Genomic DNA, 22,873 nt, shown 5'->3' with positions numbered 1-22,873 from the left:
CACCTGAACATTAATACCCTGCATATTTCACTTTACGATTAACTACCTTGACGCTAAGCTAACCTAACTTAGCCCTGGTCACAAAGTCAGGTTTTATACATGCTCTGATGGTGTGCTTGATGGGTTAGATATACAAAATTGATTAGATAATGCTTGGCTATGAAGTCGGGTCTGAGTGAGATAAAGGCAGGTGAAGGCACTTTGGTGAGTCACCGCTGACCACCTGCCTCACCTACTTCAAACATATGTGTTGTCATATAACTTCAAGTCATGGGTGAAAAAAGGTTTGAACAAGGTCAAGCCACAGGTGTAAACAAGCTTCAAGGCCAGGTATGGGCCAGGTGCTACGACAGCCGAGCGTTAAACCTAAAGTCACGCATGAGAGAAGAATGTAGAGGTGACGACAATGTAGGAGTGAACATATGAATGATCACCCTCTCTGGCCACCAGCACCACATGACGCCAAACAAACAAGTCTGGGCCGTGTTGATCTACCCAATGCTCGAAATTCTTAACCTGACTTGTTTTTCGAGAGCAAGGGATGTCTTTCAGGAGCGGCAAAATGCAACCAATGGCCAATTCTCGACCAACTTTGTTTTTGCTTGTTCTCGATGGTGAGAGTGGGTCCCATAAGCACGACTGCCCGTTAAGGACAGAGTGAACACAGCACACTGTTAACTATACTAAGCCTTCGGTACACAAGGGGGCAGCATGGCCGATATTGCACTCGACTGTGTGTTGTAGCCACTTGATCGCAGCAATATTAAATGTCATAAGAAATTTGAGATAGAATTTCCTTTAATCCCATCGTCATAAAACCCAGTTAATAAAAATACCTTCACAGATAAAACACCAGAGAGAATTAATATGATCAGAGATATTTTCTTTTACTTTCTGGTAAGTAGAAAATAGTGAGACATTCTTTGATATGTGGTGAAAAACAGTCTGACATTAAAGTAAAAAATAATTAGATATTTCAAGCGTTTGAAATGTAACCAGACATGTGTAGTGAAATACAGTTAAGACAATATTTGAAGTAGGTAAATGAAAAATGGCCATGACATCCTTTGAATTTGAACAGTCATTAGCTTCGGTACATCAGACATTGCGTCGTTCTGTGTGTGGAAGAGGAAGGAGGTGCACGAGGCGAACACAATGCTTATGGTATAAATACCTCCACCAGGGTACACGGCGGGAACCTATGGTACGAATGGCTGTTGGGAGCCAGAGTTAAACCTGTGCAGCAAACCCCACGTTCCCTTGTGGGGGTGGTGGAGAGGGGTAAGTTGTGGGTGGTAGGGTGGGGATGGTTAAGTTGTGGGTATAGGTGATAGGATGAGGTTGTAGGGCAATGGGGATGGGTGAAGTGATTGCAGGGATGGGTGGTGGGATAGGCAAGGGATGGGTAGGCTGTAGGGTGGGGATGGTTGATTGTGTGGTGGAGATGGGTGATGGGGTGGATGCGATTGGTGAAGTTAGCTAATGGAATGAGACAACGCTTTGAGTTAGCGGTGACAGAAAGTAATACTGTATTAAAAATAATGTTGGCGAAGGACTGGGTGTGGAAGGGAAGGTGGAAACAGGAGAGGCTGTGGGCATGTGGAATGGTAGGAGTGGTCATACACAGTATCACTATAAATAAAACGATTCACACAGCTTAACATCTCTCCTGATTCCACTAAACTTTTCGGCCTTTTTATGCTCACTAATAGTAGTTACGACCAAACATATTTACACACAAAATTTATGTGCTTGTCTGTAGAGGAGACAAAGCCCCCGGGTCACAACAAAGTCCAAGAGGCTATTACTTTCAACAGTAATATGGAATTATCAAACTTAAGATCTTATTGTGTTACGCGTACACAGCAAGTTTGGTTATTATCCATTGCAATTTGTTCGAGATACCGTGTTTACAAAGTCGCTCACACACATTTTTATAACTCGCAGAACGGCGGGGAGCCCTGCAGTTTGAGTAGCCTCTTCGGGGAGTTGGTATATCATTTGCATACTTTCATTCACCAAATTGCATCTTCAACTTGAAACACAAATAAACGTAAAATCTATATCATTTTTAGTCAAATTCGTTGGTAATGAACATCCACGTCTCGCGTACAACAATACTGTACACATCTAAAAGTTATACTATTCCGTGATAACAAAGAAGTATACAACAACTGATGGGACGCAGGGGGGGGGGTCTGCGTGAACCCCGGTTGTTATAATATTCCGCTTCACCGCACTGGTGCGCAGCCTCCAAGGTGCCGTCACCAATATTGTTTCGATTCACTCCTAAAAACACAACAAAACCTTTTGCCATTGAGATTATAGATTCAATGCTTAGAATATTATGACAATGCATGTTATCCAACATTTAATTAATATTGATTTTTCAGATGAAACGGAAATTCTCACATGTAACCAATTATTTAAAAAAGAAACAAACGAACACGTGGATATGTTTACATCTATGACGTCACCAAGAGAAGCGTTATGATCCACTGTTGCCACATCGCTCTCAAGGCTTCCTTTTGTTTATAAACGAGATACGACACCCTGTATCTTTATTCTTATAAGAGTTTCAACGTTTACACTAATCATGCTTAGCAATAAGATAACAGGAACAAGTATTTGAAATCATATGATGGACCATATTTTTTAGTATTATATAAGCGTCCTCCGGCGTGCCCCATCCTTCTATCCCCCCGCTACCTATCTCCGTGCCTCAGCATCAAAGGTAAAACAAAGGAAAAACACCAGTCCTATATAAAACAAAGAATAAAATCAACGTTCAAAACAGAGGCTACACATGCCGCATACAGCTCGCTTCAACCTACTCCCAGTGCGGAATTTAATGAGAAAAACAAGTGACCGAAGTCCTGTAAACAAAACAAAGACCCAATGCTCAGCGGTGTGAATATTCCCAGGAGGATGGAACAGCTCCAGCACAGTCCACTGGTGTTAGAGTAAATAATATTAATGGGTGGAAAGTTATTTAATTGAGTTGCTATTATATAAAGATACCAGTTGTCAATTAATGCTATATGAATCATCAGTAAAACTTCCGCAAACAAACGTCGTCTAAACATACGAGTTTGTTAAGTTAAATAACTTTAATAAGTCTGTCTTCATCCTTGGAAAAAATATCATACCTGTCGTTACAAGATACTTGGTGCATTGGTGTAAGGCTGGCGCCAGGTGTGCACCAAGCATGTTTATTTTCACTTGGCTTTATGAGTTACCATCTGTCACTGTCATATCAATAGGTATAATAAATCTGTACATTATAGTAATTACGGCGTTGTGTAAATATAACCTGGCGAGGACATATTTTCACGTGTACGATGACAACGTGTAGAGACGTGAGTCACTGTTGAACTGTGAAGTACCTCACGTCCTAATTGGCAACCCTGCAGTTTTACGCTGCAGATGAAACTGCCAGTTGATTACTATCATTACTGTCATAATGCAGGTTGCACTGCCACGCTGATGTTAACATTGGCAAGCTGCTTGTGAGTCGTGCTGTTTGTAACACTGCAACTTGTAGATTGGTGTACACACTGTACACCAACATGCAAACAAGATAATGGGTGATACGTCATGTATTATCATTTCACGACAGCACGGCACGGAGGCTGTTACACGGGGTTAACAACTTCATACACCATATATATATATATATATATATATATATATATATATATATATATATATATATATATATATATATATATATATATATATATATATATATATATATATATATATATATATATATATATATAATAGTGTGACATGACAGAGCCGATAACTCAAGTTTGTTCACCATGATAGTAGGGCACTGACGATGTTACGTGTGCCAGTTTTTAATTATACACCTACTGTACAACCCGGGAATTGGTACTTATCGAAAGTGGGAAAACCCTCACCTATGTTTGGATCACCCTCCTTTTAATGACTCCTCAGTTCTCTACACTTGAAGACAATTTTTCTTCGTCTCATTTATCTGCATTAAAGTTAATTTTCCCAAGTCACGATTCTAAGCAATTATAATTATTAAAATATGTTCCTCCATTTTATTTATATTTTCATCTAAATCTACTCTGTATGTTTACATTATCTTCTGGTATTAGAAAATCTCGGTCCCTTACCTTACTTCACACATGTTCCTAGTGACAACCTTCAGTTTCCTATGCCTGGATTTTCAAAGATTCGTTCGTGCTTTTTTACCAGCAACTAAGGATGTTAGGACACATGTAGTTGTGGTAGAGTTGTCAGAGGAAATTCAAAGCATTTTCTGATCCCATATTCTCTTAAAACTCCTAACTGGTGATGTAAGAATGCATCGAACTGGATGACTGAACGTAAAGCATTGAGGTAACGCCCAGAAAGACACCTATATTACTCCAACACTGAAACTTGATACATTCTGCTATGACGAGTTGAAAGACAAAATTAACACCATGAATCTTTGAGAAACCGAACTATTTTGTCGCAGTGTGAGTAAGCCAGTTAGATGCCTCCCCACGTCCTTTATGAGAATGTCTGAGGCCAGGCATGATCTCTATTCCCCTCCAGAACTGACAGACAATTGCACTTACCAGACTGGATCAAGACCTCGATATCGGAGTCCGTCTCGTTGCCAAAGTCCTCAGGGACGACCGTAGACGCTTCGTCATCGTCATCTTCGTCACTCATCGTGTCGTCACTAACCAGGTCCTCCTCCTCCTTATCTTTCCCAGGTGAGGTGGAGGGAGTAATGGTGGTGGTGATGGGGGAGGGAAGGGGGGTATTCCCACTTCTGGAGGAGGAGGAGGAGGACCGTGGAACGGTGTCGGTTGGTTTTGTCGCTGTCGCGTTTAACCTCTCTTGAAGTTGTAATGGAGAAGGAAGAAGTAGTGTGGTGGCTTCCAACGCCATCATCGCATCTTCCTCATCTTCCTCTTCTCTGTATCTTTTTCTTTCCCCAGCGTCTCGCGCCTCGGGGTTCCTTCGTTTCCTTTTTCTGAGGCCTTCGTGTACACCCGCTCCTTCGTCAGTGTCAGAGTCAGACTGCGTAGCGAGGGATGGCAGGCGCGAGTACTGTCCCTGCCCAACAGGCTGAGTAATCTTGTATATATCAAAGTCTCGGATATCTTCTCTGCAACCCACACTATGTCTCAAGCGCCCACCCTCCGAACTAGCACTAACACAGTCAACGAGGGATTCTGGACTGTCATCAGGGGTTAAGGGCGGAGCTGTAGCAATGACGTCAGGAGAGTTAGACAGTGTGGAGGAGTTCATAGTGTCCTCAGCGTGAGAGACCACACCACGATGAAGCAGTACAGACGAGGTGTCCTCGGATCGGGAGCGGCGAACACACTGACGTTGCCACCGCCATCTGCCAGTGCTGCTATCCGAGCTGCCAAGAGTCGCTATCTCCTTCGACCTCTTCAACGACCTGCGGGACCTGCCAGGAACTCTTCTCGGTAAGTCAGGACACACCACCCCATGTATATCTGGGCTATTTATCTCCTCGATATTCGATGAGACTTCATCCTGAACCAAGTTGGTGTTAATCATCTGGTTCAACTGATGGCTTGAAAATTTTTGGCCTATTTGTTGACAACTTAACTCCAGTTTATCCCGAGAGGTCAGTTCCTGGTCCACTTGAAGACTTGTGCGTAACTTACCAACCACTGGCTTGGTCAACTCGTCACCTAACTTCGGGAAAGTCATCAACTGGTTAGTCTCAGGATGGTTAGGTTCACTGGGTGCCTCCAGACTGGTGTAGTGCTGAACTTGCCCAGGATAGGTACTGCCCTGACAAGTGGAGGCACAGATGGACGCGAGAGGTGGTTCTACACAGGTTCGACCAGGAATGGGATTGGAATTCAGTGGCGCTAGGCAGCTTTCCCACCAGTCAAGGGCGATTGGTGGTGCTTCAGACGAAGAACCTACAGGAAAACTAACTGTACAAGTCTTGGCACTCCATGATGCCGACTTTGAGAATGATGAGGGTAGTTTAGGTGAGATCAGTGCCGAAGAGGAGGGCGTGTCGAGCACTACCCACCCATTGCTGAAGTCACTTGTCTCCACATGACTGTCAGGAGAGACACGACGGTATTCTCGGCTTTGGTTGTCTTCAATCGCCCCATGCCCATATTGTGTGTCACATCCACCGTCAGACACACAGCGTGATGTCTTTCCCTCGGTGTGGCTGCTCACGTTATTGTCACAGGAACGGGGGAAAGTGGTGTGGCTGGCGGCAAGTTGCCGTCCTCCTGGATGGTGTGGATCACCGCCCACCACCCGCCACAGCGTGTGTGACAGCAGGCTACCCACCACGCTCACCATGATGATCCTTGACTGGTGAAATGTATGAACCTCACCTCGTCAACTACAGTAATAATCACTTTTCGAGTACTTCAGCGTAACGCGACAGGAAATAAAGAGATTGTTCTTTTCATATAATTTTTCAGCATCATTTGTAGGTTGATAATGGTGAACGCAATGAGTTAGTTGGAACGGAGCATCTGTTTATCACGACACACGAGACCTGGAGACCTTTTGTGTTTCAATGGAAGGAGGAGGCACAGTGAGAGGCGGAGTACGTGTAAACAGTAATATAAGTTCATGGTAAGAAACGAGAGAATACTACATCACACAACCCATCAAACACTTGATAACAAGTGTGTGCGTGTGTGTGCTATAACACAGCCAACTAACACATACAACCCAAAAGCTTTAACATTTGTCTTGCTGTTAAAATTTCCACATCAGTCAGTCACAACACATCACACACCCTAATGAAGTTGACTTTCGGATGGATATATACCTTAAGATTCATTATAAAAGTCTGCCTTACAAACCATTCATCTGATCCAAGACTGATTTTCGTCCATAATCTAATAATAATAATAATAAATGCTTTAACTTATTTTATTAAATCACTTCAAATGATTCCTTTAAGAACTGGTTAATCAAGTAATTATATATATATATATATATATATATATATATACCTATATATATAATGGAAAATACTGTCTATTCACTGGCAATATACACAGGATTCCATATTGAGTTAAGTGCAGTTCAGGGACATCATTCTGGAATCTGGAGAGATCAACAAACGACCTGCTGCTAAGGGCGCTAGTGATCAGTCGCAGGAGATAACGGTTGCTAAGGGCGCTAGTGATCAGTCGCAGGAGATAACGGTTGCTAAGGGCGCTACACGAGTCAGCCAAGCGACGGATGGCGCCCAAATGGTGTCAACTCCCTCACCTCCACATGCTCTCTGATGCCAACCACAACTACACCTACCAGTATGTACTAACACCCAACTCTACCCTACCTACAAGTCACCACAACCACCCACACACCACTAGTAACCACTGCCAACCACCAGCCACCCATTTAATCATCACCATCCGCCATTAATCATCACCATCCTCCAAAAGCCAGCCAACATTCACCATTACCTACCATCACCCGGACTATCGTCAAACACAAAATCTAGCCTCCGAACACCATTAACCAACCACCACCATCACCTACCATTCACCATAACACATTATCACCTTAAATAAGTGATGATGATGATGACTTTACTGAAAGTGGTAATGGTGAAGTGATGAGGTTATGTTGGGTACTAGTATGTGATGGTTGTTACAAATAGACGTGGTGGTTATAATTGTGGTAGCAATAGTGGTGGAGGCAGTGAGAAGGGGAGGGGGGGGAGACTATCAGTCTACGGAGGCCAAGACCCAGATTTGACTGACTACCATGGTCAAGGTCACGGTGGTTGGTGGCAGACTGGCAGTGATGGTGGTTGGTGGCAGACTGGCAGTGATGGTGGTGGTAGCTGTAACAGCCACTGTCCCAGGAGAGTTAAGACACAACTGCAGTTTAACAACAAGGAATATATTCATATTTCAAGGACAGGTATTTGCGACGTCACTTTTTAAATTTAGATGAATAATCAAGAAGACACTTTTAAAGCTAGGAATAACTTTTACAATAACATCCACTTATTAACATGACACTTTATGTTTAAACATGGGCCTAGGCCTGGGAAGGATCAAGACCAAGGTACACACTGCTTTTAAAATGTGGCGCGAGCCTGAGTAAAGAAATCTATCCTGCCTCGGCAGCGTGATAGTTCACTGAGGCCAGAGGTCTCATGCTGCATCGTTCTTGTTACGGAAGAACTACTTCCGTATTTTTTTAAATAATTGTCGTCTTGAGTATGAACCAACTCAGAGAACCTGCTTAAGAACTTCAGTCGTTGAAGCACATATATACAAGTAATTAGTATCATGCGTGCTACAGGGAACAAACTGCACGCCAGAACACTCCACAAGCTCATTTAGCTAAATATTGTACAGTATCTCTTGTTAGATTGTGCTCCGAGCAGGTGATGAGCAGTGATATGTGTTTATAAACTTAGTCATAAACAACGTATTTGCAGGATATTGTCAGCATAGTCTTGAAGAATGTGAGGCTGTTTTGGTCCTGTTGACAAGAGAGGGCGAGACTTCGTAGTCTCAAAATCCTGGTGGTGGCGGGAAAACCCGGCCATTCCCCTGCTATCAGTATCGGTCTCACCTAGGCATGTAGGTTCCCCCCTTAAATCTTACGACGTCATCTTCCTTTAAATCAACTCATCTACACTTATATCCGATGTTGCTATCATTCCTACATCTTTCTCCATCTACAGTACATCGCCACGAACCAACAAAGCCATAATACACTCCTACACTTACCTCCTACATCCCAACACCTACACCTATTTTACATATATTACACAAAGGTTCCCAAGGCCCACTCCCACACAGGTGGTCTGGGTGTAGCAACTAGGCTGCACATATATCCACATATAGAGGCGTGACGTCAATGACGCCCGCCTGGCGACCATCACCAAAACATACGCACCTAGACGCTGATGTAACGTGTGGCGCGATGGATAAGTGTGTGCCCAGAAGTGATGACCTACAGTACAGTCAGGACATTACTCGCAACCCCGCGCTAGTTGAATGTTGTATGTAATGGCAGCGAAAATGAATGGTACGATTTCTTTTCAAATTTCCCTCCCTCAACCCCTCACTCCTTGCCCAACCCCTCTGACACTCTCTCTCTCTCTCCTCACTGGCTATTTCAAATTCAAACTACCTCCCACACTTAATTCCCCCACCACTCCCACATTAAATTCCCTGCTCTCCCTCACCACTTCCTATCCAACCTCCCTCCCCATCTCCCACCTTTCCCTGCCGACCATTCTCCCCTGTCACCCCCCCTCTTGCAGTTGGCACAGTGCCTTGTTTGTGGCCTGAGCTTCCCCACAACTTGTCCCTCGTCCATCCCACCCAGTCTTCCACTACCAACATCACAATCACTATCATCACCACCACCTATCAACATCATTACCACCACCACAATCACCATCATCACCACCACCACAATCACTATCATTACCACCACCACCTATCAACATCAATACCTCCACCACAATGCCCATCATCGCCACCACCTATCACCATCATTACCACCGCCACAATCACCAGCATCATCACTACCAAAATAATCCCCATCATCACAATCAACATTCCACTACAATCAGCATCATCACCAGCTTAATAATCAGCCTCACCATCCTCCATCTTCGCCACCATCCCAGCTTAACACAATGAGCTGGAGAATCAAATTTCTCAAAATGCGTAACCGAGTCAATGACGACTCCGCCCACCTTCAACCACTGGACCAATCAAGTGAGGGTAGTACAGTTCATCTACATCTTAACATCTTTTAAATGAAATGTTACCGTCCATGAGTTATAACTGTGTGACGTACATCTTGAGTGAGCTATTTACTGCCCTCGTAAGCGAAAAACATCAATCAGTTAGGTCAGTTAAGGCGAACACTGTGTAATGATTGTTTTTTCAGACCATAGTTTACAGCCAATATAAGGGGCCGACAGTTCCTTCCCAGGGACACACAGGGAGAGTCAGAACTCAAGCAGACGGAGTCACACTCGTCACAAGTCAAGGTCGGGAGGGGGACTTCCCTCCCCAGCACCGAGTCCCCAGCTAGCAGAGTCTCCCACAGGAGACAGAGTCCAGCACCCGCCGGGATCACTCTCTTCAGCAGCACCTGCAGACAGCTTCCCCAGTCGCTGAGCCTCCCTCAGGTCACACGTGAGTCATTGTCAGAGCGATCCATAGGGTGAGTTACGGAGGAAAGTGTATCCATTCCGTGTTTGTGTCCGGGAGTCATTGTCCAGTAACGTAAATACAATGATCTATTAATGTGTCCATGCCATTGATTTAACTAATGAATTGCTGTGCTTAGAAGTGGTGTCTAGAGACTTTCCTCTAAGAACACAGTAACGGTTAAATAACTAATCGGCCACGCTACCAAACTTCCTCACTTTACAATCCTACAACTATAAATTCTTACTTTACTTGTATTTCTTACTTTACCCTCAAAACAACTGGACAGACTAGAACTAAACGAGATTAATTACATTACATTTGGAGACACTTGTGCCCCCCCCCCCCCAGCTACCAGTCCAGTCCAGTACACCCACCGTATTAGAGAGCACGTGTTGGCCCATATACGTCACCCTATAAAGCAGTAGAGTATTCCTTTCCGTCTCCCGCCTGCCACACTCACCCCTTCCCTGACACCCCAATATAAACAACACCCGCAAACCCGCACCTCACCACCACACCTTAACCACCACCACCACATCTTAACCACCACACCTCAACACCACGGCAACATTAATAACCATCACCGACACCACAACCATCAGTGACAACCAGTACACAAAACGAGAGAGTTATCCCCAAGCCGACACTAACAATTCATGCTACAGGTATATATTAGGGCCACGACTGACCACCCTAACCTGGACACTGCAATCAAGCAAGAGAGGCAGCAGCAGCAAGTGGAACTGATATTTAGGGGAAATGAAGAAGAGAAATTAAAGAATATCACTATCAGAAAAGAGGATCTTCTTAAGAAGATAAATAAATTAAAGAAGACAAAATCCCCAGGGCCGGATGAAATTTTCCCTCGAGTTTTGAAAGAGTGTAAGGAACAGATTAGCGGACCCCTCGTAGATTTATTTACAAAATCATTAGACACGGGAGTTGTGCCAGACTTGTGGAAACAGGCAAATGTAGTACCCATATTCAAAATGGGAGACAGAGCATCAGCGTCAAATTACCGGCCGATTAGTTTGACGTCAGTAGTGGGGAAATTTCTTGAATCAATTATAGCAAATAGCATCCGAGCGCATTTAGAGAAATGCAAATTAATCTACGACTCTCAACATAGATTTACAAAGGGAAAATCTTGTCTATCAAATCTGCTGTCGTTTTTTAGGAAAGTCTTCGAGGTAGTAGATAATGACGAAAATTACGATGTTATTTACTTAGACTCTAGCAAAGCGTTTGACAGAGTACCGCATCAGAGGCTTCTGAGAAAAGTTAAGGCTCATGGTATCGAGGGGAAAGTTTTAAATTGGATAAAATCATGGCTCACCGATAGAACACAGTGGGTCAGCGTAGATGTTATTAAATATGAGTGGGGTTGTGTAACCAGTGGGGTTCCCCAGGGGTCAGTACTGGGCCCACTCTTGTTCATGATCTACATAAACGATCTAGATACTGGGATCAGCAGTGACATAAGCAAGTTTGCGGATGACACCAAAATAGGGCGGCAGATTAATTCAGGGCAGGATGCAAATGCACTACAGGAGGATTTAAATAAACTGCAGGAGTGGCCAGAAAAATGGCAAATGAAATTCAACACCAGCAAGTGCAGCGTACTTAATATTGGAAGAACAAATACTGTCAATGTATACAGCCTTAACAACATCAACCTAGAGAAGTCGACTTGTGTAAGAGACCTACGGCCTCGAAAACAGTGCGTCAATGTTCGAAATAAGGCAAACAGAGTATTAGGTTTTATATCTAGAAGTGTAAGTAATAAGAGTGCAGAGGTCTTATTGCAACTATATCTTGCGGTAGTCAGGCCGCACCTCGACTATGCGGTTCAGTTCTGGTGCCCTTATTATAGAATGGATATCAATTCACTGGAGTCGGTGCATCGAAGAATGAAGAAAATGATTCAGGGACTTAGAAACCTTACATATCAAGATAGGTTAAAGAAACTAAACTTGCATTCCCGAGAAAGACGAAGAGTGCGGGGAGATATGATAGAAGTATTTAAGTGGGTGAAAGGAATCAAAAAAGGCGATATAGATAAAGTTCTTATAATATCCGAGCAGAATAGGACTCGGAGCAACGGATTAAAGTTGGATAAGTTTAGGTTTAGGAGGGAGATAGGAAGGAACTGGTTCACAAATAGGGTGGTGGACGAGTGGAACAGGCTTAGCAACTTTATAGTAAGTGCTGGAACGCTGGAAAGTTTTGAAAGGAGGCTAGATAGATTCATGGATGATAGAGAGTGGTAGTAACTCTCGACAGGAGCTGCCATGCACAGGTCAGTCGGCCTATTGCAGACTCCTTATTTTCTTATGTTCTTAAGTGTCAAGAGGAATTGTAGTAGTAGTAGCAACAAGAGCCAACGCAGCAACACCTGAGACAAGAATGGCAGACCTACAACAGCGGGACAGTGGTGAGATAATTGCTGCAGAAACAAGACGTGCAGCAGCAGCAATAACCGCAGCAATGAACAACGACTGGCGGGAGGCGACGGTAAAAACAGCGGGAGCAGCAGCAGCAAGAGGAAGAGCACACCTAAGGTGTGGAGGAAACGTGACAAGAATCAGGTACACGGTGGAGAGGTTCACCCAGCACCACTACCCCGCCCGGCCTGCCACGTCACCCAGCCAGCGCACCGCCCCCCCCCCCCTACCCAAGGCCTCCCACATCCCAACATTATCGCCACCAGGCAATAGACAACATCCCTAGACCAGCATCCACCAGTAGGGTCGGCAGAATATGAAATAAGGCCCTCAAAACACCCATATATGGGACAGGGTAGGATGTCTAGTGTCTGTACCGACAGACAATAACTAACCCATGACACAACCCTAACACTAATAGCTTAGCTAGGCGGTCAGCAAGCCCTCTCTTACCTCCTCCTAAATTTCTTCAATTTCCGAACTATAACTTCTTTCCCCCACCTCTAATCTTCTTTCACCCCTCCTTTCTCTACAAAAAAAAAATCGCCAGCACGACACTATCATCACCAAGAACATCCACTAGGTTTATTATATTACTCATTCTTCCCCCACTGGCCACGCCCTATATATCAACTCGACAGACTCATCGTAACCCTGCCGCCCTCGTTACAACACTACCATCGTCACGTAACGTTTGTTATCCTCAAGAATTTAGTCCACTAACATCCTGAGAAACGGTTCTTCATTATCACCACCATTATAAATAATGGTTGCCCCTCGTGTAACGAGGATGGCAGGCCCAAGGACCATCTAGGCGTGAATTTGTTTAAGGTGTGGAAGCTGTCGCCAACACAACAACCACACCCTAAGTTAACGAGTTGCATGACCCAGTGTCAATGAATCGTCCGAGAGAACCGGACAACTCGCCAACTGCACTGGCTAACCATTATCCCGGAACACGATCCGCAAATCGATTAACATCCAGGTTCCCAATAACTGCTAAGTAGACAGAGGCAAATGGCGTAAAGAAACTTGCCCCAAGTTTCACCCTGCCCGCGATCGAACCCGGATCCGCTCGCTTGCCAGGCGAGCATGCTGACCATTACACCAAAGGTCGCCACCATTAACCACTACCTGTCATCAGTCACTATCACTATATTTACCAGTCCCACATCATTCGTTAGCTACCACCATCAATCACTCACTCACCACCACCACTCATTCACCACCACATCCACTCACTCACCACGAACAAGCTGCACTAACCCCCCAAGTCACAACAGCAGCAGCGCCCCTTCTGTATAATCCCCGTTTCTTGCTTTCAGGTGTATTTTTACTTGAGGTGCCTACGTGACTCTTACACTGTGCCCTCCCCCCATCTCAGCTCCCTTCCCTGCCCCTCATCTTACCCCACCCCTCTCTTCTCTCGGGACACACCCCCTGGGCTTCCTGTCCTCTAACATTGTTTATCTCTCAGACAAAGAAAAACAAAAAAGGACTCGTTATGTATAAGTTGACACGTCACTTAACTTAACCTAACCTAACTTAATTTTCCTTTATTGCTGTTACTACGTCATCATTCCACCATACTCTCTTTTTCCTTTGTTGTTGAGATTAATGCTCTCTCTCTATCCTTTTCTTTCTCTCCTTTGTTGTCAAGTTTATTACTGTTTGTTATCCTTCTCTTTCTCTCCTTTGTTGTCAAGTTTATTACTGTTTGTTATCCTTCTCTTTCTCTCCTTTGTTGTCAAGTTTATTACTGTTTGTTATCCTTCTCTTTCTCTCCTTTGTTGCCTAGTTTATTGCTGTCTGTCTTCATACCACAGAACTCCTAACAAATCTCCAACCCAGCTTATTTCAACTAAAGATTTACCACAAGACCATTTAGGGGGATAAGGTTAGGTTAGTGTTAGGGTGGTTAATCTTCAGGTGAAATAAACTGAGGGTAGAGATTCTTCAGGTGATCCCATTCCACACATTCTTCCCTGGGCAATTATCTGTTACCATCTCGTATTAAAGTGGCATGACCAAATTAGACTAATGCACCATACAAATATAACACACCACGCACGCACTATACATATATCTATTCACTGATTATCATAAACAAACTGAAATCATTTATCACAGTAATTATCAACTATAGCATTTAATGCATATTATGTATTTATCCTAAAGCTTTGGTTAATTTTCCATCAAGATGTTACCCATTCCTTCTCGCCCTCAACCACCTTCTCCACCTGGAAACCCTTTCACCCCCCTCTCCTGCACCGCCACCACCACTTGCCCCTTCACCTAGTTACCCTCGCTACTCACTGCCCTTTCACCTATATGATCCCTTCCTCTCTCTGCTGCCCCTTTCACTTGGCAACCCTCCCCCCCCTTCTCTTCCCCGCCTTACCTGCCATTTGCCTGCTCAGCCAAGAACACAACAGCTGCATTCTCACCTCCCCCTCCCCTGTGTAGGTGATATATATATAGTGAATTATCAGTGGCCTTGATATAACAATCACATAAACTCACTTATAGGCTAAAATAGTCTCTCTTTCCCCTTCACACACACACGCCACTTCTACAACCACCCGGTCATCTCATCACCATATTAGTCACACTCTGCACCTTTCATTGATTTCTTCTTGCTTTTACTCCATCGACTATCACTCATATGTTGACAGTCTCTCTCATACCAAACACAATACAAATATATGTTAACCCAGATTAAGAAATGTTACTATTTTGTTAACCATCACCATGTTGATATGTAGCCACAAACTCTTTCAAATTGCATCTGCATAATGATTGCATGCGTGAGTTAGACATTGAATATCACTCCATTCTATAATTGAGTTCACTTTTAAAATATAATAAATAAAATTTGTCACATAATCACGAAAAGCCTTCGTATATAGCAGAGTTATGATTTCCCAGGCCCGTGTGATGCTACGACAGGAGACCGCAATACTGACGCAGTGCTACAGGACGCACCTCCACCTCACACCTGCCTCCCCCACAAGCAAGCAACGACTGAACTAACACAGCGGCAGCATGACCACATTTATATATGTACCAGTATAGTGATCACGTGACTCATGACACACGTCAAGACAGTGGTGGGCGGTCCAAACACTGCCCTCCTCTCACTCCCAACACATACCAGGGGTGTGGCTAAAATGGCCATGAACGTTTCCCAAAGCACTAAGCTGTGAGACTGTCACACCAAAGTAGGAGAACATATAATCACACCTGCGTTTGTTTTACTGAAGAGATGGAGGGAGGGAAGGAGAAGAAAATCTAAGTCGGGGTGTGAGCACAAGTGGGTATTGACTACTTTCAAAACCTTGACGTTCCCGTAATACTGCAGACGTGACCCTCATAATGCACTCACATAGTACTTGATAGTGAGGGACCACCAGCACCAACATTCACACCATCTCCCTCTAAACTTTACACTCAAGCCTCACAAGTATCAGTTAAACCAAATGTTTGCCGGAAAACAGTTTGTTAGAGTAAACAACTCTGAGAGAATGTTGGCAAACAATTATAACTCGGTTAATAATAGTGTGGGAGCTTGTGTTGAGGTAGGTCCCCAGGCCCTAGGTACCACCACTGGAAGGAGCATGATACACCCCAGGCCTGGTGGCACCCTCTCAGTGGCCCCACAGGTGTACTAGTGCCAGTAACACGTGGCTGTGGCATGCGGTAGTGGGTCCCTTCCCCATCCCAACCCACCACATCTCCAATGAAACTAACTTGCTGGGGAATGCGCGAGGTGGCCGTCATGTGTCACCTCCCATGGCACGACTGAAACACAAAGTGAATGGTGTGACCCAAGCAACACTACACAAGGCTGCTCGACCACTGACCTCATACTCCCAAGCCCTTATTAACTGACAAAACTAAATGTTCTAACACTGAGCGTCAGGGCAGTGTGCCTTTGTTCAACTCATTACAGTACAGTACCGGGATCTGAAGTCGGACATTCTAAGCAACCATGACACCGTGAGCAATCCTTACCTAACCCTGGAAAATCTTTATCTGACACTGAAATGGTCATCAAAATATACCTTACACCCAGTACAGTATTTAGTTACAATAGCTATCGTCATTTGTATTCCTATTTTGTTAAAAGGCGCTATACAACATAAAAGACTGATACCTATATTTAATACGCTGGTAACACATCTGAATAGGTCGAAAACTATAATACTAATCATAGTAAAAAGAGAAAATAAAAGCGACAGTAATGTGTGTGTGTAACAATGAATCCTTCTTTAGTATGTAGTTTGCCTTTCTTTAAATGAAATTTGAAACACGCTACTTAATACGAATTAGTACAGGCACAGTATGAAAATACGCAACATGCATCAACCTGTGACTAGGCCGTGTACTTTATAATATTAAACAGCTGTACCATAAGTTAACTGGGCAACCTTCGGCACTTAGACCTGACTTAAGAACTTTTATGTTGACTTATCTCTTCCTAAACAGATATTTATAAAAGAGACAAGCCAATGCTTCATCTTACCAATACATCGTCGACTTGCACCTACAGATGCTATTAAAAGTGATCATGAAGTGAAGAAAACCTGATACAAATTCGATACAGAAACAGACATATTTTTGCAGCAGACGAAGTGTTTCCTTTGGCAAACATTGACGATAGCTGAATTGCTATATAAAACGATAAACAAGAAAACCTGAAGTAAATATGACTATCACAATAAATACGTCACGGCGCTGGAAGTTCCTAAACCATCAGATTTGTGGTATTTTCACAAAAGGATAGGAGACACCTCCCACCAGTCATAGGCATTATGTCATCACCACATAAAATAACCCAAAAGTGTGTGTTCCAAGATGAGGGAGACCACCTGAATGCGCACAGCCGCCCAACGCCCACTGGGCAGGGAACTGGGGACACACGGGAACCAGGAGAGCAGGCCATGAAGGTGCTGCTCCTGAGCACGTACACAACACCCACATGCATTCCTCTACACCACATCACACCACACCTCTACACCACTTTATTTCACGTCACCCAAGGACTCGTTACATCACGCCACGCACTCAACACATCCCTCCTTTGTCCGTGCCACACTAGCTCTGATGCCACCTCTTAGCCAACACCGTGTACCTCTGACAACTACATTCACGCCACACTGTGCCTAGATGTCACACCGCAGGCACACGTGACTCCATCATACACCTCGTGATGTTTGCAAGAAACAAACACTATGGCTCACACTGCACCAAGTATATCATGTATGCATGCATGAAACAACACCAATACTTACACAACCAAAGACATGCATGACACCAACACTTACATAACCAAAAACGTACATGACATCAAACACTCACATAACACCAACACTTACAACTCTCACATGACGCCAACACTTACACCACACCCACACCTGTCCCCAAGCAGGTGAGGCGGCCCTGGTATGCTCCTGAAGACTCCATACGACCCGGTGTGGTGACCCCACGTACCATGAGGGATCAGTTGGTTAGCCAAGAATCTCGTGCGGTGTTACTGCTGTTGTGTTCGTGCAGGTATACAGCAACTCCTCACACCTGGAAATCCTACACTACTTTACATTCTTCACACTGCGAGGACACACACACACACACACACACACACACACACACACACACACACACACACACACACACACATATCATTTACTGTTCCATGAAGCCCTCCTGCATATGCTCCCACAAACTTCAGCCTCTCCTGTCCACTGAAGACCTCCAGACTAACTAATTTGATCTGTTATTCTGGTAACTAAACCTTACTCTTGGCCTTTTCCTATCTCTCGGAATCTAATCAAATATCTCCTATTGTTCACTGCTGACGTGACCTTCTTGGTAAACATTCCCTGTCCACTGCCACGTCACTTCCTAGGGCTGTTCCTGAAATGATGTCTAATACGAAAGTTAAAGATCTATGTAGTACTTGCGCATTTGCCATGTCTCTGCAGAGGATATGTATCATTTCTACATTCACTTTTTTATGTTTCACCTCCTGAAGTTAACCCATAAGTGATGTTACGTGAGCTTTGCAAAAGTTTACTGCATATTCATGGTAAACATAAACAGCCGCAGATATGGCCAGTTTACCTGCCTCTGTCTCGTGGTATAGATCATACTGACACATACACATAACTCACTACAGCAACATTATACTGAAGCTGGCGATGATTCTTTTTTTTTTAGAAACTTGATTCTTTTTTTTCGAAACTTTAAAAATTTTCACACCGATAAAATGTAAGGACATTATATTAAAAAAAAAATAAAAAAAATGAAGTAGCAGAAGCCAGTTATAAATGTGGCGACGGGGGCATTGGTGAGCCCAACAGTGTGTGTGTGTGTGTGTGTGTGGGTGGTCAGGAGGTAAAACAGGAGTATGACTAAAAGGTGGGCCACTTTGACCTGACCACACATGCTAAACGAAATTAGTAGGCTACATTCTCCGCCATCTAAAAGGCAATTCCTTAATTGACTGTAAACACAACGGGGATAGAACACTACTTAGAAATGTCAGTGTTGACATGAAAATGGACAACTAATTAACTTTTATTACTGATTGCTACTACTCCCTAATATTTATATCCATTCTGGTATGTATGACAATAACTGTAATCTTGGAATAAATTATGCGGAAAATCAACTCAAATGACCGTTAGTTGCAAATAGTCCTGGGCCGAGGCATAACCCACTGGCCGCTGACTGTCTTCCTGTGATGACAACTGTATATATGTTGCGTATCTTCAGCATAGAGGTCGGGGGTCACCAATTGTACCACACGAAGTAGCTCCTCCCGACTACTCGAAGCATATAAACACAAACCAACTTTACAACTCACTACAGAACCTCGGACCGTTTCAAAGTAATGAAATCTGATCATTCTTCTGATATGATTTCGTTTTTTCTTATGTAAAGGGGGTTCAGGGTGTGGAGGAGGTTCATTAGTTGGTTTCATCCTGATTAAACTTCCCTACCTGTCAACATACACTAAAGACGTTTAATTCTAAAAAGTGACAGATGTATATCCTAAAGACTTGTCATCAATAATCCTGTCAGCTAAAGCGCCTTAAACTGAAACCACAAAGATCTGGCCCACCTTCTCACTACTGTACGCACCTGTTGAATGGTTCTTGGTATTGGAACACTCGTCCTCAAGTATCAACGTGCAATGAGTTAGTTAAACGGGAAACAAAACCATCATGGACTGTAAGTAATGAAATGAGTACAACTATTAAGAGATGAGCTGCGGTTGAATGGATAATTTTTCTAGCATCAGATGATTTAAATTTTCGTTTTGAGATGTAATATGAACCTGCCTGAATAACTTTTGGCGTCGGTCAATTATGTTCTAGAGACAATGTAACCTCATCAAAGGAACAGTTAAATATCTTGCCAGTGTTTGAAGATTGGCTTTTGTAGACTAATTTAGTGGGTTTATGTCTTTTGGGAAATTGTAGTGGGATTTTGTCTTGGAAAATTTATGGTATTTTAGTCTTGAAAAATTCCTGTGATTTTGTCTTTATAATTTGATGGGATTTTGTCTTGTGGGAAATTTGGTGGGACTCTCCAGCGAGGATTCTGTCCTTTCACTCTTAGTCCCTGTGAGGCGATGAAACCACAGCAAAGAGTGAACTAATGGCACATTCACCTCCTATCAACCTCCCTTTACTAACTTACGAGGGTCAAATCTGAAAGTAAGAAGAGGAGGAGGCAGAGGAGGAGGAAGAGGATAAGAAAAAACAAGAGGAGCATAAGGAGAAATAATACAAGTAGAAAGCACAATATGAGAAGAAGAAACAAGGAGAGGGGATGGGGAAGGGATGGCGGGGGTTAGGGAGTAGGAACGGGGTTTCCTGCAGGAGGCATGAGGGTGGGAGGGTCATATCTACGTGATGGTCCTCAGGTTCAACGTCAGAATTCCTTGTCCACTCTTCCATGTGCCACGCTTCCCCGCCCCCCGGCGCACGCGCACGCACGCACGCACGCACCCACACACACACACACACACACTTACCACATCAACCATTATTCCTCTGTTATTACTCTCCTCTTATACTTATCATTTCCTTTGTTATTCTCTCTTCCTCTTGTTTTATTGTCTCATTTTTATCTATCATTCTCCCCTTGAAGACTATCTTTCCACTCGCATAATTATCATCTTTGACTTACACTATATTTGTCTTCACTGTCTCACTATCTTTCTCTATACTATATTACCTTATCTCACTATCCTTTATGCTAGGATCTTACCGCCCCCCTCCCAATATTCCCTCAATATTTACTAGCCTCTCATACCTTGCACCCATCTTGTGTCCTAAATAGTCGCTCCTACTCTAAAAAAAAAAAAAAAGTCCCTTCTCTTACCGGTACCATGTGGGCGTCGCTCATAAGGCTAATCCACCACATCTCTCAACCCTGGCAAATCCTCACCAAAGGTTGTATTTTCGTCACGGAGCAGAAGAGAGAAAAAAGTAAACAAAACTCATCTCTCCCAAGCGAGTGGTAGTAGTCAAGCACGACGAGCAAGGTCACCTCCTCCACCACCCACTTTACGTACCCAAAACACTTCTCACCGCTCCCCACAGTCTAAAGCCGCCCGCCCAGCCTCACCACCTGACAGACACCCTCCTTTCCCTCTCCCCCCGTCACGCCACAGACTGCGTGGCGCCAACATTTCGTTACTGACCCTCACCCATTCTAGCTACACACACACACACTCACATATTCCTTAATAATTTACAACGTGGAGATTGTCAAGAGCTACTGTTACCACCTTAATATACTACTACAAAAACGGCGTGTTTTAGTCCGGAGAAGGTTAACTTGGGTTAGTGCTACTGAATTAATCTATGTTGAGATACCCCAAGGTTGACATTAAACTAAACAGTTCATCTTACTCAGAACAGTTAAATGTATAAGTGGTGCCAGCATGCATGACCTATATGTTCCAGCCAATGAGGAGAGAGCACAAACCAGTCAGGGGCAAAGTCTGCGTGTAAGGTGTATTGTGCGAACGTGGCCAAATTCACGGAGCCTGAGTGTCCACACCTGGCGCTTGTATCAGTCATGTTTATTATTTAAGTCACCATTCCACATCAATTGTCACACATTTAAATTTCTTAGTAGCTATACAAAAACTGACCAAGTTCTGAAAGTCTACAGAAGATTTGAGATTACAAAATAAGGTATAATATTGCAACAAGAAGGTTGAATTGCAAAGTTGGGTTGCATTTTCTTGCAAAGTTATTTGTAATAGAACATCCACTGACTCTTAAATACGTTAGACAGCAATAAAGAAGTATGTTCATCAGAGCGTTAGTGGGACTTATCCGTGTGTGTGTGTGTGTGTGTGTGTGTGTGTGCGTGCACGTTAAATATGAAACACTATAGCTGAAATCTTTCAGTGACAAAAAGCTCAACACGGATGCACATGGAGTACTGCTGTCGTCTGTGGGCTGAATGTGGCGTTAGGGCACGTCACCTCGAATCGGAGCAGATATATAAAATAAAATCACAGGAATTATCTTTCCTGAAAACAATCACTATGCGTCCACCGGCAACTTACGAGGGCATATGGGAGGGCCCCAGCCCTTTCCGTTAATATTGCAATACGCAGAACCTTCCTAAATTCATTTATATCCCGGACTAGCAGTGTGTGTGGAACCCCTCGCTACAATGTTTACACTACACCATATACCTCTATATAAACAATGTAAAAGTTATATGGAAGAGCCGTCATGAGAATCATATAACTTATAAAAAAAAATAGGTATGTCTCATTATGGTAAGCAACTACAAAAAGCTGCAGAAGATAAGACAAATATCCACTTTATTGGGAAAAAGCAGAATGTCAGTTTGGAAATAGTTTTTGTCTTTTAATGTGAGTTTGCATTATCACAGGACCATTTCCACAGTGAAGACATGACACATGGTATAAATGAGGCTCTATAAATACATGATAAATTTATCATCTGTCGCTGGTTTGTTGACGCAAGGGCTTACGTCACCTACCTCAACCCCACTCACCCTTTGCCTTTCCGCTAACTCCTCCCACCCACCTGTCGGTCGTTCAACCAGGAATGAATGAGGGTGAGATTACATTTGGTTAGCCGTGATTTCCTCACCCTATCACCGACTCCACCCACTTTTTCATGTTCACCTTCCCGCAACTCTTTTCTTCCTTCCAAACAGAGCCTTTCCCCATCCCTA

At 43.7% G+C, this 22,873-nt stretch overlaps 1 protein-coding gene across 4 annotated transcripts in view; it reads right to left on the bottom strand.

Annotated features, from left to right (window-relative positions):
* The window catches only part of LOC121875778 (BCL2/adenovirus E1B 19 kDa protein-interacting protein 3-like), a 54,205-nt gene that overhangs the window by 30,372 nt on the left and 960 nt on the right, over positions 1 to 22,873 (bottom strand). Inside the window, exons 1-2 of one of the 4 annotated variants that reach the window (XM_042380468.1) lie at positions 15,620 to 15,648; positions 4,599 to 6,543 (exon numbers count right to left, since the gene is read on the bottom strand). The exons of 2 other annotated variants lie outside the window; for them this stretch is intronic. In XM_042380468.1, the coding sequence (XP_042236402.1) occupies positions 4,599 to 6,333 (1,735 nt within the window). In that variant the 5' untranslated portion in view covers positions 6,334 to 6,543; positions 15,620 to 15,648. Of the gene's footprint in view, positions 1 to 4,598; positions 6,544 to 15,619; positions 15,649 to 22,873 lie in introns of those variants that run through there. One more of the 4 variants, XM_042380469.1, reaches the window with a different exon arrangement.

The sequence above is a fragment of the Homarus americanus genome, unplaced genomic scaffold (assembly GCF_018991925.1).
Source record: "Homarus americanus isolate GMGI-L3 unplaced genomic scaffold, GMGI_Hamer_2.0 scaffold22250, whole genome shotgun sequence".
Taxonomy (NCBI): Eukaryota; Metazoa; Arthropoda; class Malacostraca; order Decapoda; family Nephropidae; genus Homarus; species Homarus americanus.
The sequence above is the reverse complement of the archived record's forward strand: the minus strand, read 5'-3'. Positions and strand labels throughout refer to the sequence as shown.